The following is a 21,443-nucleotide window of genomic DNA, read 5'->3' on the forward strand; positions in this document are numbered from 1 at the left end:
GTAAAATTGTAATCACTCGTCATATTATAATCTCGCTAGTTACATTATAAACTGACGGTAGGGAGATTATAATCTAACCTAACCTACGTTAGATTATAAACGGGTTCACAATCTTACGGTGTCATATACATTTAATAAAAAATGTCGCTGTTGGAATTAATGGAATAGTCGCCGCTGAAAATATGCTAGTACCTCATTTGAAGTAAGACATTGTAACACCTCATTTTAGAAAATGAGGTACTCATACAAACTCATTTTAAATTGATATCCTACCCATCACTAGCTGTAAGAAACTTATGAAATAAATGCATTTTTTATTTTCAAGGATAATTTATTGAATAATGGTACGAAAAAAATTGATATCGTATAAACTGTGGATAAGCGGTATCGCGCGGCATCAGAGGCGGTCTTAATCTTGGCGAGGCTCTGGCCGGAAGATCTTAGCGAGGCCCTTATCTTTTGTGCTAAGTTCAAAATAGCGGATTGACTGTATCAGGGAAACGTCTTGTCGACAATCCAAAGAAAATTGAACTCGGTCATTAACCAATATCGATCCAACAAAACCGATTTATGTCAAAAAGTGAGGCCCAACGCAGAGCTCCATGTAACACCGAAGACTTGATTTCGACGCCTCCCAATGCGAGGCCAGAGGATGAGCTGCAGGTAAGCATACAGGTTGGCTGACGGCCGAACGCCTGGAGCGCCGATTGCGGCGCGCTTCTGTGCGAGGCCGAGCTGCAAGAGAGCAGAGCGAGGGTGCAGGCCGATAAAGACAGAAGCCATAGTGTTAAAGATCTGGAGCTTTCCTGCGAGCGCATTCGTGCGACGCCAAAGGCCGAGCTGCAATGGAGCTAAGATCGGATAAGGACCAATGCTCAAGCGTTTTAAAACGGGCCGAAAGTTGAGCTCCAAACAGGGCCAAAAACTTGCAGGTTCAGATAGCGGCTTAATTCCATGCGAGCGATGCAAGGCCAAAGATTGAGCTGCGAGAGAGCAAAGCTTGAAATTTGAACAGTGGCCAAGTTCAATTGAGACCCGATTCCGACGCCCTTCCGTGCGAAGTCAACGGCCGGACATTTGGACGTGGAAACGCTTGATATCTCAAAATTACTCCATTCTATACCTTTTAAAGATGTTTTAACCATGCTTGCAATCGTTAAATTCGCGGTAAATGACGTATGGTTATCAGAATCAGAATCATCAGAATCAGAATCTTTTTATTTGTGAAAACATAGGTACAATTATGGTGTTAAATTATGTACAGGTTTCTCTATGTCTTACCCACGGGAGCAGGTATACAAATATTTGATCGCATGCAGCATGCATCATAACTATAGGGTAGCAAATTATATACAGCATAAATTACACCAAGTTAAAATAAGTAATGATATTTAGGACAGGACAGGAGTCACGTCACAAAATAATTTTACAATTTTTGGAAAGCGTTTCAAAAATTTACCTAGTTATTAATTTCCTTTAGTAATACCACCCACTGTATATATCTTGTTTGTATATAAATTCTTTCACCTAGTGAATTATTATTATTACAAAAATGTCCGTATCAATTTATGAATAAAGTTAAAAATTATAGTGATGTCAACTGTGAAAATTATAGCATTTGATCGTTTAGGTAATCTTTAATTGAATAGTAACACTTTTGCAACAATAGTTTAATTAATTTTCTCTTAAATAATTTCAAATTTAGTTGTAGGATGTTATTCCGTTTCGTTAGCTGGCAAAATTACTTATGCATTGGATCGGTAATCCAAAGATGTGGGTTCGAGTCTCACGTTAGCCAGAGTTGATCACAGTTAATTTTTTATTGTGATTGACATATGTCTAGTGTATATATACAATCTATACATTGTAATGTGGAACTTTCCACAATAAAAATGGAAGGAAATCGTATGTTTATTACAAGCATATTGATGTTAAAATTGATATTAAATAATTTCGTTTCCCCAAGACTAGTAGCGCGGTTACTAGACAGATAAGTTTGCATTTGCCTTCGATATTTTTGAATTATATGGGCCTAAAATACCTTTTGAACACCTATAAACTATTCGAAGTGGCGCCGTTAATGATCTAAACTCGATTAACCTGTCGAATCCCACGATATGACGTCACCATAAGCGTTCTGGCTCATATATGAGCCGTGGGAGCTGACAGATTAAAAATATATTATCTGATTCTGAAAGTAGTAGTAACTACCAAGGTCAGGCAAAAATTTTATCGGCGGCCGCGGCGCTCATATCTAACACACATACGTGTTCTTGGCAGTGAATGTGTTAACGTGTTAAACACGGACATAAATAGTTGACAACCACTGACGTTTAAAAAATTGGCGGTTCAGTCTTTCATATTACTTCTTACTTAATATTACTTATAAACAATAAGCCATAATGGGACAGGAAATATCTGTGTCTCAGTAAGTTATAGGTGTATGGCAAAGTTATACTTAAAAAGCAAGTGTGTGCATTGATAATACATAATATCTGAAAACAAAATAATATTTAATTTTAACTGCAAAAATACATTAGTCTATTTTTTTATTCAGTAGACTAAAATGACATTTCATAGTATGAAATGACATTTTATGTTCATACTATGAAATGTCATTTTAGTCTACCGAATAAAAAAAATAGACTTTAGTAGTAGTAGTAGTAGTAATCACTTTATTGTACACAACACGGGTACAATATAGGTACAGGTACTTTAGTATGTACTATGATTTTCGAAATGTAATTTCCTCTCCCAAATAGTAATTTAATGAGTGAATGTGTAAGTAAAATATTACTGTTAAGAATTAATGTAAGGTTTACCCAATAGAGACTCGTCTATGGTACGACATCACAATTCTAATCGTTCAATTTGTAAAACAGTTAACTAAAAGGAGGTCCGTCGAAACATCGTTAGTAAATCAGTTTGATATTTTCTAAGACATTGGTATACCATGAATCATTTTATGTATGTAATAATTTTAGAAGTTTTACTATCATTGACTATTTACTAGTTTCTTACGGATCTCAGTGATCAGTTAATCAAAATCCAATAGGGAAAATGACAGTCCTGGAAGATTGAAATTAGGGCTAAACGAAATTTATATAATGGCATGTTAGTTCAGACGAAACCAAAGTTTTTCGTTTTGATAGCGAGTAAGAGTTTGTGCTTGAGCACGTGTCGGGAGGAATAGAGCGGTATGTAGAGGCGCGAGATGCAGGTGTTGGCGGTGGGCAGGTGCGCGTCGTCGGCCGGCCGGATCGTCACCGACGGCATCGGCTGGAAGCCCTCCTCGCTCGCCGGCAGCGCGGGGGACCCGGTCCAGAAGTACACCTACACCGCAACACATACAAACATAATTAGCCTTAGCTTTTAATACAACCAACTACTTTTTGCTCTGATAACTGATATGATATACCGAAGGAGGAAGTTTAAACTTTGTCAAATTATAAAACATATGCAGTAAAAAAATGATGTACAAGATCTCCCCTTATATCCGATGATAAAAGTAATAGGGATGTTGACCGTGAAGTCAATCAGCTTCTCTTTTTGAACTGCAAAAACGATAGCCACTAATCAGATTTATTTAGGGATAAATATATTTTGAATTTTTGAAAGTGACGTCACTCGCCTATAGTGTCACAATTGTCTGTAGTGTCACAATTTAACTCTACAAACACGGCAGCAGATATTGTGATTGTTGGCGAGTGACTCAGTAGTTGTAAGGGGGCGAGAAAGCAAGGCATTTGTAATGATCTCGCTCACCAAATCTTGTCGCTCAAGATGGGTCATTTTGTCGACGATGGCCCAGAGCCAGCGTTTGAAGCGCGCGAGCCGCTCCGGGGGCTCGCCGCTCTCGTCGTTGAAGCTGGTGTAGGAGACCAGCGCCGCCACGTTGATGTCGCCGACCCCGTTCAGTAGCAGTCGCAGGTCCTCTGCCGTCAAGCCTTCCAATGCCGACTCGGGCAGGACGTCCAAGACGCCCACTCGTATCGCCTACAATGTACACTTACATTATCCGCAATTGGCAAGAGGTGTTGTTTCAATGTTATAAAAAGGCACTTGGGGAAAGTACCTATAGTGGATTACGGAGTTTGATTGATACTCGTAATTATTGATATCTTTTGGCGGCGTGGCATTTCGTTTCGTTATTGTGATTTGCAGTAATAATTCAACATTTAATTATTATGCGAAAATAGAATAAATGAACAAATTGATAGTGGGTATTGTAGTGTAGGGTGTTAGTAAACAGCTTGTACCTCGAGCGCTTTCTCCTGTGAGAGCAGCATGCGGTGTTGCGCGTACTTGCGCACATAGTCGTACACGTTGAGGGCAGTGACCTCGAGCTCACGCCCGCCCGCCACCAGCTCCACGCACCCGCCTCCCTCCTCTTCGCACATTTCCAAGCTGGCAAAAACATGACCCAAAGTAAATAAAATATCGTACGTAGTTACTACTAAGGTGCCACGAGCCAATCATATAATATTAGAAGTGTTATTGAATAAATATAAATTATAATTACCTAAAGTTGAGATCTAGAGCAGCGAATAATGAATGTGAATCGCCTGTTTCAGCGTCGACCACGAGTTGCCTCAGGCTTTCGTACACGACGGGGTCAAAAAACGCCAGGTCATGAAACCGAACCGGTCGACCAAGAATATATTTCAGTACATGCCGATTGAGGAACATAGGGCATAATTCATTTTGTAGCAGACACAGGCCGATGATTCTGTAATCATATTGAGCACAAGATTTTTTTTATGTAACAAGTTATTCTCAATTTAAAACAAACTCAAGGAACAAAACAATATGAAACATGTGATGATTCAAACCTGCCAACATTCCTAAAAGCATTAATCCGTTCAGGGGTGGCACGCCCTTGTCTGGGCGAGTAGTAGCCGCGCTTGCCTGGCGAGTAGAACAGAGGGGCGGCGTCGTCGGGCGGCGGTGGGGCCGCGACGGGCGGGCCCGCGCCGCCCGCGCCGCCCGGACCGCCCGCGCCGCCGCCGCCGGACCCGGAGCCCGCGGCGGCGGCGCTTCGTTCCGACAGTGAGAAAACGTCCAGATCTGCACCCAAAACGACTATGTGAAGTCACATTTTAAACTGCATGAGTTAATACGCGAGTGCCATTCAAAATAATTAAATGGACCGAGTAAACACTTAAAACTAACCACACCAGGACCTAATGTTATTTGAGCAAGGAAAAGCGTCAAGGAATACCCCATATAGCCGAGATAAGCTGCGGAAGTGTGCATCACGCCAAATCTAAAAAATAAATGTAAAAAAATATTAAATCGTCTCCAGATTTAATATTTTCATGTTAACAAGATTACATTGGCATGTGCATCTGACATTAAAGATGATATGGATGCTCACCCAGTATCGCTTCCGAGGGATGCATGACGATGAGGTCCATGGCCTCGCGCACCTTCTGCTGCAGCGCGTCCTCGCTCGCCAGCAGCACGAGGAGCTGCGCCGGCGTTAGTTCTAGCAGCATGCCAGTTATTTTACCCGCGAAAGATGGGTGTAATGAGTGCACCTGTTTAAAGTCATTGATCAAATTATTAAGAATACACTATGAACCGGTTGCACTAAACAATCAAAGTGGTTAAATTTGATTGGGCCTAGATTTAATACATTAAAACATACAGATTTAAACTTACTTTGGGGTAAAGTCTTTCGCCTAACTGTGCTTGGTGTAAGGTGAGATGTTCGTTATGTCCTTGTCTGTCACCGCTGTATCCTGCTCCTTCAGTCCCTGGCGCGGCCTGTTCACATATGAAAAGTCGAGTTACAAAGCAGCCAAAAGAGATGGCCGATTAGAAGTATGATGGTCCATTCTTACCCGTATTACTATACGTAAGAGGCAATGTAAAACGGAAGCATACCTGTGGTGAGTATGGTCTAGCATCGACACTGAGAGCGCGCCGCGGCTCGCGAGAGGGCGGCGGGCGCGGCGCGGGCCCGCTCGGCGACCGACGCGTCAGGTTCTTCATGCGGGGCCCCGGCCCGCTTCTGACACACAACACAACATATTAATAACAACGACTGACTATCAAAATGTGCAAACGCATAAAATACAAGTGATCACTTTACAACACATTACATCTAAATAAACCGACAAGTAACAGATATGAAAACATTCAATGAACATATGACATGTTATTTTTTAATTTCCTTTGCAACCAAGAAACAATGACTGATATACATATAAATAGATGAGAAAACAAGGATGATGAGAGGATGGATTGTATCTCACGTGTGTTCAGCATGAACATTTTCGAAGAGACAAATTTGCTTACTGGGTGGCGATAGATACCTGTTTATATAATAACTAAGCCCTAGATCAAACAAAATATGCGATTTATTGTATATACTTATTAATATATTATTTTCATAATTATTTTTATTTATAACAAATTGTAGTGTTTCTTGCCGGTTTTTTAAATAGAATAAGTGGAGATACATTTGTTATTGACAACCTTTAATAACGTTAAAAGTGACTGTAGAAATTGGTGTTAGTCTCGTACAATTGCCACTTGTACCTTATGAAAGGATTGGTTTATAAATGGATGAAATGTATTTACCGTGGACCAGTATTGCTGCTGCCGCCGCCGGCGGCCGCGCCGGCCGACCCCGACGTGCCGTCGGTCGTGGGCGAGCGACGGGCTAAATTCTTCATACGGGGACCAGATACACTCCTGGCATACAATCATACACTCCGTTTCAGTACTAACACTGACACACAAACGACGAATATATATCATAAAATACAAGTGATCAGTGTTAAGCATTCACAATATTCGTATAGATAGATTGATAAAACCGACAAGTAACGCCAATTTGTTAAACATTTTATTATGACGAGGCAGCATGCACGCACATATGGCATACAAAGCTAATAGTGGTCCCGAGGTGAAATCTAAAACAAGGGTGATTAACAAGAACCCTAATCTTGATGGACGAGATATATTTTCTAACCCTTTTTAAAATAAAATAACTGTTTTTAATTTAGTCGCGCGCACATAAGTATTTCGACTATCGCTTTAATGTTAATGCAAGCTTTAATGGGACAAGAACTCTAAATCAAGAACGAAATCTATACAATCGTGTGATGAACGCGGGAAATGCACGGCTAGCAAGTATGAGTAAGCGGCAACACGTGATAGCCGTGCAGGTATGTCAAAGCTAGTTTTTGATTGATAGTTGATACCTACTACTAACTTAATAACGATCTTTGAATTTCAATTATTTTGTAACAAAACGAAAGTAGTGTTTGGCAAAACTATATTCCTTTGAATCCTCTGTTTTAAGATTCGACACGGTTTTTCAGATTGTTATAATTATGTAAGTTGGAACTCAAGTTTTCTTTTCAATTTGTAAGCAACGCAAGTCTTTTGTAAAGGCTTGAGAGGCTCTGAAAGGCTCTGAAAAGAATTTCAGAGAACTCGCAAGTTATTTATAAAATAAAATCTAAAATGCATCCGTCTTGCACATATCTACATCTCAAATTTGTGGGCTATGAACACAAATAAAAAAAAATCAAAATATAACGCCTATTTTCTTTAGGTATTGAGGAAAAAACCTGTAGTATTGAACATAATCTTTATTTAGAGGATCCTTTTGGGTAGCCCTTAAAAATACTCATTAAAGGACCCCACTCCAGTCTTAAAAGACTCGATTTTTTTAGCGCCTCGTTTTTACGAGGCACACGTAAAAATGAGTAGAGTTCTTCAAATTGAGACTCAAAAGATTCGAGTTCTTATCAACACTACGCGCTGGTGACTAAAATACGTATGTGTAAAATCAGTTCGTTTCGATTTTATGCCACAAACATAGTCAATATATAGAATAGGTACACCGCCTAACATGAGTTTATGACTATTAGTCCCTGGCGCACACGACAAAAAAGTGCGATTTACGGCAAATGATGATGATGGGATTTACTTTTGCAGAGTTGCTCCTTTTGACTCACAGATTGATTTAGGAAGGGGAGCCAATCGAATTTTTGATGCAAAATTTTTTCTTCAAGTGGGGTGCCCCCCGAAATTTGTAAACCTATTTTGTATACAAATGTGAGTCAAAAGGAGCAACCGTGCCGTATAATTAAGTCTGCACCAGGGACTATATTAAAGAGTAGAAAATCAAATGTATAAAAAGCAGCTGTCAATCACAAAGTAAGTAAATATTAATATACAATAAACAAAAAAATATTAATATAGAAACAAACATTTGTATTTGTATACATTTTATGAGATAGGTAAACAACTGGCTTATCATAGCAATTTGCTAGAGCTTATAGTTGCAGCGTTATAGTGTCCTGCTCTAGTTGAAGTTAGCCGTTTAGTTTAGACGCAGGTATAAAGCGAGTGTTTGTTTACCTCGTGCCAGTGTTGCCGGTGCCGGCGGGGCCGCCGGTGGAGCCCGCGGAGGGGTTGGCGGAGTTGCCGCCCGAGCCGGCGGCGGGCTCCAGCGGCGGCAGCTTCTCGTTGGCCAGCAGCGCCTCCGCCACGCTGGTGTAGAAGGAGCGCGCGACGCCGCTGCCCTCGCCGGGCTCGTCGCGGAAGGTCACCTTCACGCGGTTCACGGCCAGCGGTGGCTGCGCGCTGTGCACGCGCCGGTTCTGCCCGGTAAACGCGGTGTTCAATTCCGCAAATGTTTGCTGCAGAAGCTTCGCGCGATCGCGCTCCATCTAAAACAAATGAGCACGTTATGCATGTCATGCCGGAACCACACTTCGCTATGCGTTATTTGTTATGCGACTACGCTGTATTCGCTCAAATATTTGTTATGTGAGCGAACAACAAGCACGGCATCCACACTTCGTGCCGGTGTGCCAAACATATGTGGTGCGTTTTGACTTTGAAAAGCGTAAGCGAGTGAATGAGTGAACGAAGTGTGGGCAGTCGAGACGCATATTCGGCTTGTTCGTGTCCTTTGAAGTGTGTCAAAAAACCGACAGGTGGACGGATAGGCGTATTTGCTATTCGCGCTTATGCGTTATGCGGGCAAATATAGACGAATAAACCCTCCACACTTCGTCGTATGCGGCCGAATAACGCGCATAACAAATAACGCATAGCGAAGTGTGGTTCCGGCATCATACACAACTGACACTTCACACATAACTCGAGCCGACAGCTAATCGTAATCGTAAATCATAAATAGTAAATCGGTGGAGCATTAACGATTTTTTTTTACCTTATGCAAAGTAAGATCTCTTTGTTGCGAGTTTCTCAGTTTCTCCATGTCGCGGCGGAACTTGACCTCCTTGACGGGGAAGCCGCCGAGCTCGGCGACGACGGAGCCGGGCTCCAGCCCCACGTCCTCGGTGAACACGCGCCCGAACAGGTCCAGCGAGAGCCGCCAGCGCCCCAGCAGCAGGTCGTGCGACACCGACGCGCCTAGCGAGGGGCACGCGCGCCTACACACACAGAATACACTTTCAATACACCAGTCATTCAACAATGCAACACTAACATTAACTCATCAGACTATTCATATTTACGGTTGTTGCGGCGTGCTGATAGGCGGAATGAGCGGCGGCGGAGGCAAGCCGGTGGTCTCCACGGTCACGTGAGCGGAGATCTCCTGCGACTCCAGTGGATCCGCGGCGCTCAGCAACTCGCCCTTTATTCAACAACGAAATTTAGTTTGCTGTCAATACCTCGATATTGTAGTTAACATTATAAAAAGCAATACTTGCAAAGCGACACTTCACTGCTAGGGGTAATTTTATTTATCGTATTAAGTTGATTTCAAAGCCAGAGTTAGAGTGGTACTTGGTATAATCTAACTAATAGAAGGTTCGGGTTAAAATTTTGATAAGTAAAGTCCCCCATAAAAGTGGAGTGACTTACAGCACGTACAATGACAGTCTTGATGGGGCTGCGCGACGACGACGCACGTGGCTCCAGCGCGATGCCGACGCCCGATCCGCTCGGACCTGCAAATAACACACTATATTAATGGCATTTAAATATTTCCTGTAGGTACAACTTTCAGTCCCTTCAATATCGATTTGTGCTAATCTAATAATGAAAGTAGCAAACCTGGAGAAGCCAAAGACGCCAGCCCCTGTCGATGTGGCGCCTCTATGATTGAGCAGGCGGTGTTGACCAGCGTGTGGAACTCCGAGGGCGCAGCGCTGGGCTCCGGGATCGACCCCAGGCCGCTCGCTAGCGCAGAGTGCGGGTGTCTGAATGAAAACAAAAACCCACTGCTTTACGTCACAATAATCTTTCGAAAATATTTGCTGGATGTGCAAAACTATGAGACTGTGCCAAATGGACGTAGGTCACTAAGGCAAATTAGGCTAGTACCTGCTGTGATGCTTCTTTCTGGAAACGTGGCGAGCTTCGTTGGAATCCGAGTCAGATAAGTACTCTCCATCGGTGTCAACATCCATTTTCCCCATTGTATCCTTAGCACAAGATAAATCCTGGTAAGAAAAATACACGTTTACGATCAATCATTGCAATTAAGAATTTAAGTAGGTATGTAGTTCTATTGAATAACGAAGAAGACAAAGGATACATTTTGTTTGCGTCAGACATCATCACCCTAATAAAAATCAGACTTTTTGACATTAATTTAGTTTAGAGGTTAAAGAAACTACATTATTGAGGATGTTTGCATTCCGCGGCCGTTCTCAAACTTAAAAATGGTCACGTTTTCTCATTTATAGTCTGGCTCTTTCGCACTTATGGCATGTTCATATACGTGATGGCTTCCCTTTCGCACACTTCAGCTGTCTTTAAGCGTTAGCGTTTGATAGGTCGGTGGTTTGCTCTCCTTTACCTGTGGTTCGTCTCGACCCATAGAGTGTGAATGCGTGGGCGGTGCCGAGGCGGGCCGCGTCCCCGGCCACCAGCTGCGCTCCGCTCCTCGCGTGGACAAACCCAAGCGGCGAGGCACGACTGCATAAAACAATATATTTATATACGAACTGTACGGAACTTTATGCCACAACCGATCGGACAAAAACATTCAATATTCACTTACAAAGAACTAACGAAATTGATTTAGATTATTCATTTCAAAATGTAACGCGGGCGATTAGCAGACATCTCATCCCAACAACGTAATCACATACGTTTTGTCACAATAGTACATTGTGCAACAATGGTAAGTGAAAGTTTGCAAAGGAGAATGTTCAAGGGTGAGGGTGACTAAAGTTTACAATGTTCGTTTTCTACTCCAGCACTTAAATGTGTCAATTAAATGACTGACAGTGATATCTAAAGCAATGTCATTTGAATGCTTTGTCTATAGGCTCATAAGATGACTGCTAGCAGTCATCTTATGAGTATAATACAACTGCTTTATTTTTTTTAAAGATACAAGTTCCGATCATCTTGATTGAAAGAGGTATGTTTTCATTTACAATAATAACTCTTTTTTTTTTAAATAATAACTCTTTTTTTTTTAATAATAACTAAATTTTTTTTAAATAATAACTCTTTTTTTTTAATAATAACTCTTTTTTTTAATAATAACTCTTTTTTTTTAATAATAACTATTTTTTTTTAATAATAACTTTTTTTTTTTTTTTTTTTGCTGCAGCTGTCATAGAAAAAGTAATGTATGCAACAGCTCATAATTGGTTCTTAAAATTCTCGGGTCTTTTTTTACAAAACTCGACTACGTCTCGTTTTGTAACTTCGACCCTTGAATTTTAAGAACCCTTATTATATCACTGTTGCATAAACTACTATTCTTACACCCAGAGTTAGACACAATGTGTTTCATCACACTTGCAAAGAAAAAAACTAACTTTTAAGCGAAATAATTCTTAAATATTGTGACATGTCAAACATTCGTCCGCAATATATTAATTTTTTTGACAGGTTAGGCATTGAGGGCACACTCATCCAGCAATTAACCACGATTGAAAACGTAAATCTCAAATGCCAACACGTGGTAGCCGTGCAAGTGTCGCTGTCTACAATTTGCTTTAGTATTTGTTCACGTTGTATCGAAATCGAAGTTGTTTGCTGTATAAGTTTCCTTTTTTTGTGATCTTCTAGAGTAGAGTGTAATGTAATCTGGAATGAAGTAGGTATAGTGATAAATGAGTAACCTTCTAGCGGGTTGTTGACGCCGGGCGGCGCGTCGCCGGAGGCGGGCACGGTGACGGGCTGCCGGGGCATCCCGAACAGCTCCTCGCGGCGGGCGTTGGGCTGCAGCAGCTGCGGCTGGTCGGCCAGCGGGAGCGCCTCTTGCATCGTCACTGCAAACATTCATGGTGTTACCTATACCTCTCTATACATCATATCAAATTATACATTATTATTGAAGCAATTTTTAATCAAGCTTAGACTGAGCAATATGTCCAGTCTACTGTTAACATCATACTGTTGAAAGGGTCCGGTGGCGGGCAGCCGAGACACAGCGTGGAGTCCGACCGCTGGAAAAAGTTGTGCGAGCGGCCGCGGGCGCCCTCGCCCTCGCTGTCGGACTCGGCGGCCGCGGCGCCTCCCACAACCATTTCCTCGTCGCCTTCCTCGTTCTCGTTTTCGTCCTGTGTAATTGATAAGTTTCAAAACGTGAGATACTTAGTAGCGGACAATCAAATTACTTAGATATAATCAATAATCATTATTTAAACATCAAGCATCACTCGAATCGACCCTTCACATCAAAAAACAATTTTCCTCATTAACAATAAAAAAAATTATATTATACATTTAATATACGGTCATTCAAGATAATTGTGCAATATACGCTGTATGTGCACACATGAGATCCTCAAAAAGTCTTTGATTTGATTAAGCAGTATTCCCACGATCATACACAACCATCTTGTAAGAACGAGACATGTAACTCATGTAAGGTCGTTTATCTTACTATACCACTCTTATCCTATAGCTTGAAATGATAGCTGACCGGGTCGTGTAGACGCGGCCCGCATCTATAATAATTGGCTTTTTGCATTCTTCTTAGTGGATACATTTTTTTAAATGTAAAAAACAATACCGTAATCAGGGTTGGGCAAAATACTGGCTTCCACGTATTTGAAATACAAATTACAAAATACATTTTTAAAAGTATTTGAAATACAAAATACAAACTACTTTGGTGACGGGTATTTGAAATACAAAATACAAATTACAGTGTTTAAAATAATGTATTTCAATTACAAAATATACCTTTATTTATTTTTTTGTTTAGCATTTAGTTTTAACGTTAACGAATATCCTTTCATATAAACTTATAGGGTCATTGCGCTAGTTTTCGTCCAGCTCTAGTTTACGTCCACTTGACGAAATTTGAATATATACCTACATTCCTGCACAAATTTGGACTGATTTCAATCCTTATGTCTAAGGCGTCTAAGCAATATATCTGTCTACATATAACAATGATATTTCGCAAAAAGGAAGCGCTGGTGGCCTAGCGGTAAGAGCGTGCGACTTGCAATCCGGAGGTCGCGAGTTCGAACCCCGGCTCGAACCAATGAGTTTTTCGGAACTATGTACGAAATATCATTTGATATTTACCAGTCGCTTTTCGGTAAAGGAAAACATCGTGAGGAAACCGGACTAATTCCAATTACGGCCCTAGTTTACCTTCTGGGTTGGAAGGTCAGATGGCAGTCGCTATCGTAAAAACTAGTGCCAACGCCAATTACTGGGATTAGTTTCCAAGCGGACCCCAGGCTCCCATGAGCCGTGGCAAAATGCCGGGACAACGCGAGGAAGATGAAGATTTCGCAAAAAGTAGTAAATTAAAAATGAAATATATATTTGATAATCCGTCAAGTCGTCGAAAACTAGTGCATGGACGGAAACTACTGCAATGACCCTATCCCCTAGATTTAAACGAAAAGTTCCACGCAGAAGTTGACCTAATATAGATCCAGTATCCAGCCAATGAAAATTGTATCTCGGCTGGATCGGAGGTTCGCGGTCGGCTCACAGCTTGTGCGAGAGATTAGACATTTAAGGATTATAGAATTTAATAAAATGTATTTATAGAAATGTATTTTGAAGCTTGAAGTATTTGAAATACAAAATACTAAATACATGTGAGTGCAGTATTTGAAATACCAAATACAAAATACTTTTGAGGTAGTATTTGAAATACAAATACAAAATACTAATTTGTATTTCAAATACGTATTTCAAATACATGTAATTGAAATACTGCCCAACCCTGACCGTAATGAACTTCCCGTCCGCTAAAACAGGACAATAATGGTTTGATTTTTTTTTAATTTGAGTTTGACTTGACCATAAAGGAGAACTTCCCGTACTATATTTGCAACAACAATGTAAATATTACAACAAAGAGAAAATGTTATTAATGAACTATATTACAAGAATTGATTTTAAACAGACGCGAAGAAGTCGTCTCATAAAAAAGTCAACACACATGAAACGCGCGTGTTGTTGGACTCACCGAAGACCATAGATGATGGTGGTGGTGCGGCTGCGGCTGTGCGGCGCGCATGTAGTAGACGAGCGCGTCGAGGACGTACGCCACGTGCTTGAGCGCGGCCACGTCCAGCACGGGCAGCTGCTCCGCGTGCTCGGCGCTGTGCGCGCGCAGCAGCGACAGGCAGTAGGCCAGAAACTCGCGCCGCGCACTGCCCGCTTCCACGCCTGCGTACACGCCAATACACACATGATTAGCATGAACCCTCCTTTATTTATTTATAAATACATGATTGTTTTCTACATACAAGTAAATAGTACCACCAAAGTCGTACCTTGTTCACGGTCTCTTGTTCTAGGACCTTCCGAGAAACCTATAATGCGGGTCGCAGGGGACGTGAAGGATGTGGCGCGCCGCACGGCAGGTGCGTTAGGCCGCCCGCTTTCCACTGTGGTTGTGCTTACGTTGTTGGATGTCAGTGAAGCACCGAATCTAAAAACAGAAACAGAATTGATATTGATTGTACACATCTATTTCATTTTCAGCCAATTCATAAATACTGGACTAAATAAAGCAATAGGATGAATTACCTTAGTTGTGCCTCGGTAGCGTCCATTACAGTCACTAACCAATCCCATGTTGGTTTAAGTTGTCTCTCAAGATAGCATTGCAAACGTAACGCTTCGCGATATGAGAGTGGCAACATGCGAGGTATGGGCAATGAGACACGCTCGTATTCCCATAGCAAATCCGCTATTTGCCGAATGACGATGCCTGTGAAACATACATCAAAGATTTAATTTAATGTTAATGATATTATGCAACATATCGTAATTGACGAGGATATAATATGTGAACAACTCTCAATGGCACACAGAACCCCGGAAATTTTATTTTATAACTCTTAGACCATAACATTTGCCAGCAACTTAAAACGTCATACCCATTATGTACTGCATACACTGTCATTTATTTGTATTTTTAGGGTAGCTGCCAGTCCGTCGCTAAATGGAGCAGACCAGACCAAAAATGGAGCCGCAAGCGGGTCGTCTATATCAAGTTATGCACACCAGGTCTAATGTTACAAATCAACAAATGAAGGGTACACGGAAAGTACACTGTCTTTGAAAAATTCCATTTTAATCTCAAAAGGCAGAGCTCTCAATGAACTATTAGTTACAGCTTCTGTTACTCCTGTAATCATAATAATAACAACTTTTTTCTCACTTTAAAAACACCTATACACGAAAATACTATGGTTAATTATGTACATCGTTCTTTTCAAACTGCGGTACCCCGAAATGTTGTCAGAGTGACTAGACATGTTTTTCCCGTGTACAGGTACTCTTCAAAAGTTTTGATAGAAATACTCAATTACTTATTAAGATAAATACTATAAAATGCGACGTACCGAAAGCCCTGGCGAGGTAGGAAGCGGTGGTAGAGGTAGAGTGCGGGTCGTGCGCGCCGGCGGCCGCGGCGGCGGCGGAGCGGCGCAGCGACGCGGGGTCGATGAACACCAGCGAAGAGCCACCCGCCAGCCGCACGCCGCCCGCGCTGCTGCTAGTGCCGCGCGTGCTCTCGCGGGAACTACTTACATAATAACATTTGTTTTTTTTATTATTATAAATGGGCTTACTCATGGCCACAGACTAGCCGAGGCGAAGACGTGGCCTACGATGGAGCGAGCGTGCCCAGAAGGTGCCTGTAGGTGGTGTTATAATTCAACTATTGCAAAGTTTAGGCACTTCCGTACATGAACAGCCTTGCAATGTTAATAGCAATATTTCTCGTGGTAACAAATATTATCTGAATAATAAAGATGTTCGACACAAAATTAAACGCAAATACATATATTATAAATCTTCCATGAAAGTAAATGTTGGATTAATACTTTACAGTTTTATGTTTAATTAACAACTTTATTCGATATTGGCACTGTGTGGGGACTGCACCTGGCGACGATTGAAACATTATTTAGCGATCAAAAGCATCATTAGCCGTCGATGATGGGATGGGAGCAAGCTACAGTACCGTATGGCCCACTGCATGGAGTGCGGCGCGAGGTTGGGGCGCGAGGGCGGCGCCGCGCGGCGCTCGAGCGCCTCTCCGTCGTGCAGCGGCGGCTCGGCCTCCGCGTCCTGCTCGTCCGTCTCGCCCGCCTCGCTGTCCTCGTCCTCGGGCTGCGTCGAGTCGCCGCTCTCGTCTTCTGGGTATAGAAGAAGAGAAGCTATTCCTGACAAACAAAATGTTCTGTTCTGAGAGGACTCAGTCCGTATACAAGTGAAACCGCTCTTCAGGTTCATGTTATCGGGAAACACGTTGCGTGTGGTGGTCCTACCACCGTCTCACCATTCGGAAAAATTTAACCTAGTAAAGGATTTAGTTATAGGCATCATAATAATGAAATTGGTTGTTCACAGGCCAACCAATTGTTTTATTTAATATCTCGTTGCCGAAGCGATACGTATGCTGGCGTCTGTTTTTACAATCATTATTTTATAGGGTTTATTTGGTGCAAATAAACTTTGTGGCAAATCGAGAGAACAGTGTAGTTCCCGAAACTATTGTTCTGGCTAACAGGGAAATAAGTCGACGATCCTAGTGTAAATACAATATAAACATTAAGTATACAAAGTAAAAGTGTACCTCCGTCAGAGCCTTGTGCCGCACCAGTCTGCACGCTGCGCTGGGCCGGATCCGCGTTGTCTTGGTCGTCTGAGTCACTCTCAGTTTCGGCTTCAGCCAGTAAGTCTAATTCGCTTTCGCTTTCCCCTCCTTCTGTACGTTCTGTGCCGTTTTCCACTACTACGTGTTGATCTTGACCTCTGAAAGCAAAACAAACAATCTTCAAAAGAAAAAAACTGACTTCAAAAAACATTTTGAAAAGTACAAGTGTTGGGGCTACCCAACACTTAAAATATCGCGGAGGAGCTCCATTCTGGCCTTCACTAAAAGTTCCATTTCATTTAATACTTAGCACCGTTTAAATGCAAATGTTTGTTTTTAGTTCCCTAAATTCCTCATGAAATTCATATTCAGAACTCGACCTTGACTAAAATGTTTTCATTTAATTTCAACAGCAGTTCCACTACATCAAGTGGTTTGAATGTAAATGCTTGATTTGTTGATGAAAGTACAAAAATTACTACATGTACGCCTATAACATTTGTCAACAGTTTAGCTATCCAGAATCTTGAGATAAAGCCTGGTGACAGACAGACAGTGGAGTCTTAGTAATAGGGTCCTATTTTTACCCTTTGGGTACGGAACCCTAAAAACATACAACCAAATTAGGAACCTCTCCTTTTAGAATTGTGAAGTCCGTTAAAAAGTAATACATAGTATCAATAAACTGACTTTGCTTAATATTTATAGTAGTGGCATCCGCTATCCTTTCATGTGCTCTCAAATGGACAGGCAATGGACAAGTGACTGTCGGAGATCACTCGGAGAGCATTCACTTCTGGCCAAGCAATATCATGAAGCGTAATGATTACCTATCACCCATCGGATCATCGTGGTGCTGGTTATCAGTGGGCGGGACGGGCGCGGCCGCATTGGGCTCGTCGGTCTCGGAGGCATCGTCGTCGCCGCCCAGCGCCTCGCCGGCGACCTCGTCGGCGTACTCGGTCGCGACCGGCGTCGACGACCTGTCGGCTACTAACGTGGAACTGCCCATCGACGTGCCTCCTGCGCCTGCATCGCGACCCGCCGCTGCGTTCGACTCTCTGAACAATACATCGCGCGTTACAGAAGCATGTTGCGATTACGATTTCCACAATATATTGCCCATTCAATGTACAGAACATAATCTTACACAAAAGTAATAAACTTACCGCCGGGAGTGCGCAAGGCGTGATGCTGCTGTAGACAGTGGCTCCACTCCGAATAAATCTTCACTTCCGTTAACAAGATCAACGAATGTCGTCGCCAGAGGGAATGGGGCCGTAGGGCGCACGACGCCCAAGCGCACAGGGGCGAGTAGGGCATCCGCCGCCTCCACCAGCTCTTCAACTGCCAGAGCCACTAAAGCGGCGAACACGCGCCGACACCGAACCAATGACGATGTTATCGAAAGCGGCCTAAAACAATATTACATTTTCTGGAGTCTGTAGGTAACCAAATCTATACAGGTAACCTTGAAATATTTTTTTTATTTTAATGCCGACTATTCTTTTTTTCCTTTGCATTTCTATGAAGTACTTATCGAGATCTTTCTAATGATCCTTTTTCTATCGAAGAGTTCCCTTGGCTATCTGACTTGGCTGACTGCATAATCAGATCGACTCCATGTTAGCATACTACTGCATTGATATCGGATACGTATACGGAAGTATGCCAAATTTCAGCTTAATCAGACACCGGGAAGTGGTTCAAATTTAAGTTTTATAGCACAATAAAAGTGTAAATCACCAAAATTTTGTTTTCAACATACCCTTTCTTTTTAGCGGCACCTGGAGCCATTTCTACGCTAAATATGACAAATATCCGAGCAACAGAGCGTACAAATCTGCGCGCCACTTCACGCGCTCTTTCCGGGCGACCAGGAATCGTTTCATTCTGTTGTTCTCTTATCAGCGTATTCAGAAGTGTGTCAAGCATCTAAAACATAGTTTATTAGTTAATATATATATATAGTCGTGGCACACTTGCAATTTTTTCTTGAGTGTTTGAAAAGGAAGGTTACCTCGTTGGTGCACTTGACAATGAGAGCATGAGTGAATTTGTCAAGTAAGGTGGTGCCGGACTGGTGCGGCGCGGGGCTGCCGGGGCGGCTGTCCCCCTCCCCGGCCGAGCTGTTGGCGCCGCATGACACGGCTGCTTCCACCGCCGCCCAGTCGCCTACAAAACACATGTTTATATTACAGGGTGTACCCTTTTAACTAATGCCAATTTTAAAAAGTAAATTCTACGAAAGTGTACATACTGAGTAAGAACAGCAGGGCGCGGCGCGCAAATCTCGGTGGCTCCAAGTCGTGATCGGGAGCATCAACCTCCGCATCAGAGCCGGGCTGCTTGCGCGGCCCGCGCCCGCGGCCTCCACCCGCCCTGAATTGACGCTGTTCAACAGCTTGTCGGCCGACAGTTTGCACTAGGAATAGTAGAATCGACTCTCCCCTGAAAACATATTTTACGTGTAATGTATTGTGCTTTTAGATGAGGACAAGAATTACCGTAACATTAATATATTCATTCTGACCTTGAATTGAAATGTGTGGCCAGCTGAGTGTCCTTAGCGAGTCGAATGAGTAAATCGCAACGAGCTGCCCAGTTGCCTCCGACCAGCGCCTTGCAGCGACATTTCTCCCAGCAGTCGCAGTAAGCCGTTGGCGAGGTGCGCTTTAGTTTGCAATCGTGGCCTTTGTGGCACACCTGAAAACCAATCATCTTGAATCAGCAACTCTACGTTTCTGAGGGTACTGGACAGGATTTCCGTGTCCATACACTGCGACCATCCAGCCATCACGCCAGGACCTCCATTGAAGTTAGCTTAAGGGGAGTGAACAGCAACTGTTATGCTAGTTATTCAACCTACTTCATGACGAACCAACAACGACAATAAGCGGTTTGAACAATTTCTGCTGCCATCCGCTATTAGAGGGTCACAAAGCACAAATCAAGACGTCAGAACGAACCTGAGTTATTTATTTATTTATTATTCAGATCGCAATAGAGTTCGCGATGGTTGAAACGCACGCGCTGTTTGAATGTCATAAAAATCTGTACATTGAGTTAGACGATACTGTCACTTTTTCACGCAGAGGCTTGAAAAGAAAACCCGACTGTGAGTCCATAACCCACTGTGCGGCCTAGCAATCTGGGCGACGCGGATGATTAACTATTATAATATAATAATGAGAAGGAAGCGCACGTAATAAGTTGCCTGCGTATTTCAAAATAGAGAACATTAATAAATACTAAGATGAGAAGGTACATTTGATAGTTGCGTGTTTGTTTTGTAACTGTAATAAAATTATATACTATTTTTTGTTTCAACCTCACCGTCCATGCAATCCCAAAACAATCGCTTTTATACATCGCTAATTAGCGGTTTGCTCTTATTTATCTGTTACTATTACATACTATTAGTTGGACAAATTACCGGATTTGCTTGTGACAAGTGCAATGCAAGTTAACATCGTCTGATGCTGTCTTTACAAGTCGTGATATTTGGGGACAATTTATTGACAGATATGTCTTCGCGGTCAAAAGGTACAGAACTGTCTATGTTACAAGTAAGCATATTGTCCCCTAGAACCCATAGTACAGTCAAGTGTAAAAATGTGGGTGTAGACAAATCACTCAAAAATATGTCCTATAGTTCTTAATTCGCTGACATAAGAGCTATGGGACATATTGATTGTCCGAATATTTATTTATTTATTACATACAAATACAACTCATCCTAGACACATGTATGTCCATTTCGTCGTGGGTAATAAATAACAAAATAGTATCAAGCCATATTTTGACGAATTTTAAAATTAGTGGAACCATTAAGTAGTCTGATATACACAGAAATCGAATTAGCAAGAGACACAATTAAGGCTTCGTCACACAGGCGCGTTTTTCGGGCGGCGCGTTAGCGGGGCGTGGCCGTTTTATATGTAAAAGCGGCGCGCCCCGCTCACGCGCCGCCCGGAAAACGCGCCTGTGTGACGAAGCCTTAAGTTTTAAATAAAATAAAAAGTAGCTTAAATCGCAAACTTTATAAATCAGGAACTTATGGTTATTTTTAAATTCGCAAACCAAAAGTACTTCAGAAATAGTAGCATATTTTTTTGTTAGTAATATATCCAGGCTCAGGCTGATTAACCCGCGGGAACTATGCTTTCAGAACTGACTCAGTGGTTCCATACCGCAATGATTAGTTGTTTCTACACGCAAAGCCGTGCCTACTATCACCAGATTACAATAATGGTGCCCTGTGCTGGATGTAAAGCATTGCAGCGTGGCGTGGCGGATAAACATTACCTTAGCGCACTCGGTGCAGCAGCATAGAGATCCGGTCAGTCCCACATGTTTTACATTCAAAAATGTCCTGAGAAGAAAATAAAAA

The 21,443-nt window shown here is 42.2% G+C and overlaps 1 protein-coding gene across 1 annotated transcript in view; it reads right to left on the reverse strand.

Moving 5' to 3' along the window:
• Nucleotides 1-2,723: 2,723 nt before the first annotated feature.
• Nucleotides 2,724-21,443, reverse strand: part of LOC134660664 (E3 ubiquitin-protein ligase hyd) — a 33,184-nt gene continuing 14,464 nt past the window's right edge. The window contains 32 exon segments of the mRNA XM_063516441.1: nucleotides 2,724-3,333; nucleotides 3,766-3,996; nucleotides 4,260-4,407; nucleotides 4,523-4,729; nucleotides 4,833-5,067; nucleotides 5,378-5,540; nucleotides 5,665-5,769; nucleotides 5,890-6,016; nucleotides 6,589-6,702; nucleotides 8,383-8,693; nucleotides 9,203-9,425; nucleotides 9,510-9,631; nucleotides 9,862-9,947; nucleotides 10,054-10,199; nucleotides 10,324-10,442; nucleotides 10,802-10,920; nucleotides 12,084-12,233; nucleotides 12,359-12,524; nucleotides 14,405-14,607; nucleotides 14,715-14,872; nucleotides 14,971-15,154; nucleotides 15,792-15,970; nucleotides 16,415-16,616; nucleotides 17,030-17,208; nucleotides 17,881-18,111; nucleotides 18,220-18,465; nucleotides 18,819-18,985; nucleotides 19,071-19,225; nucleotides 19,311-19,501; nucleotides 19,584-19,756; nucleotides 21,359-21,400; nucleotides 21,402-21,425. Of these exon segments, the coding sequence (XP_063372511.1) occupies nucleotides 3,121-3,333; nucleotides 3,766-3,996; nucleotides 4,260-4,407; nucleotides 4,523-4,729; nucleotides 4,833-5,067; nucleotides 5,378-5,540; nucleotides 5,665-5,769; nucleotides 5,890-6,016; nucleotides 6,589-6,702; nucleotides 8,383-8,693; nucleotides 9,203-9,425; nucleotides 9,510-9,631; nucleotides 9,862-9,947; nucleotides 10,054-10,199; nucleotides 10,324-10,442; nucleotides 10,802-10,920; nucleotides 12,084-12,233; nucleotides 12,359-12,524; nucleotides 14,405-14,607; nucleotides 14,715-14,872; nucleotides 14,971-15,154; nucleotides 15,792-15,970; nucleotides 16,415-16,616; nucleotides 17,030-17,208; nucleotides 17,881-18,111; nucleotides 18,220-18,465; nucleotides 18,819-18,985; nucleotides 19,071-19,225; nucleotides 19,311-19,501; nucleotides 19,584-19,756; nucleotides 21,359-21,400; nucleotides 21,402-21,425 (5,319 nt within the window). The 3' untranslated portion in view covers nucleotides 2,724-3,120.

Source organism: Cydia amplana, chromosome Z (genome assembly GCF_948474715.1).
Source record: "Cydia amplana chromosome Z, ilCydAmpl1.1, whole genome shotgun sequence".
NCBI lineage: Eukaryota > Metazoa > Arthropoda > Insecta > Lepidoptera > Tortricidae > Cydia > Cydia amplana.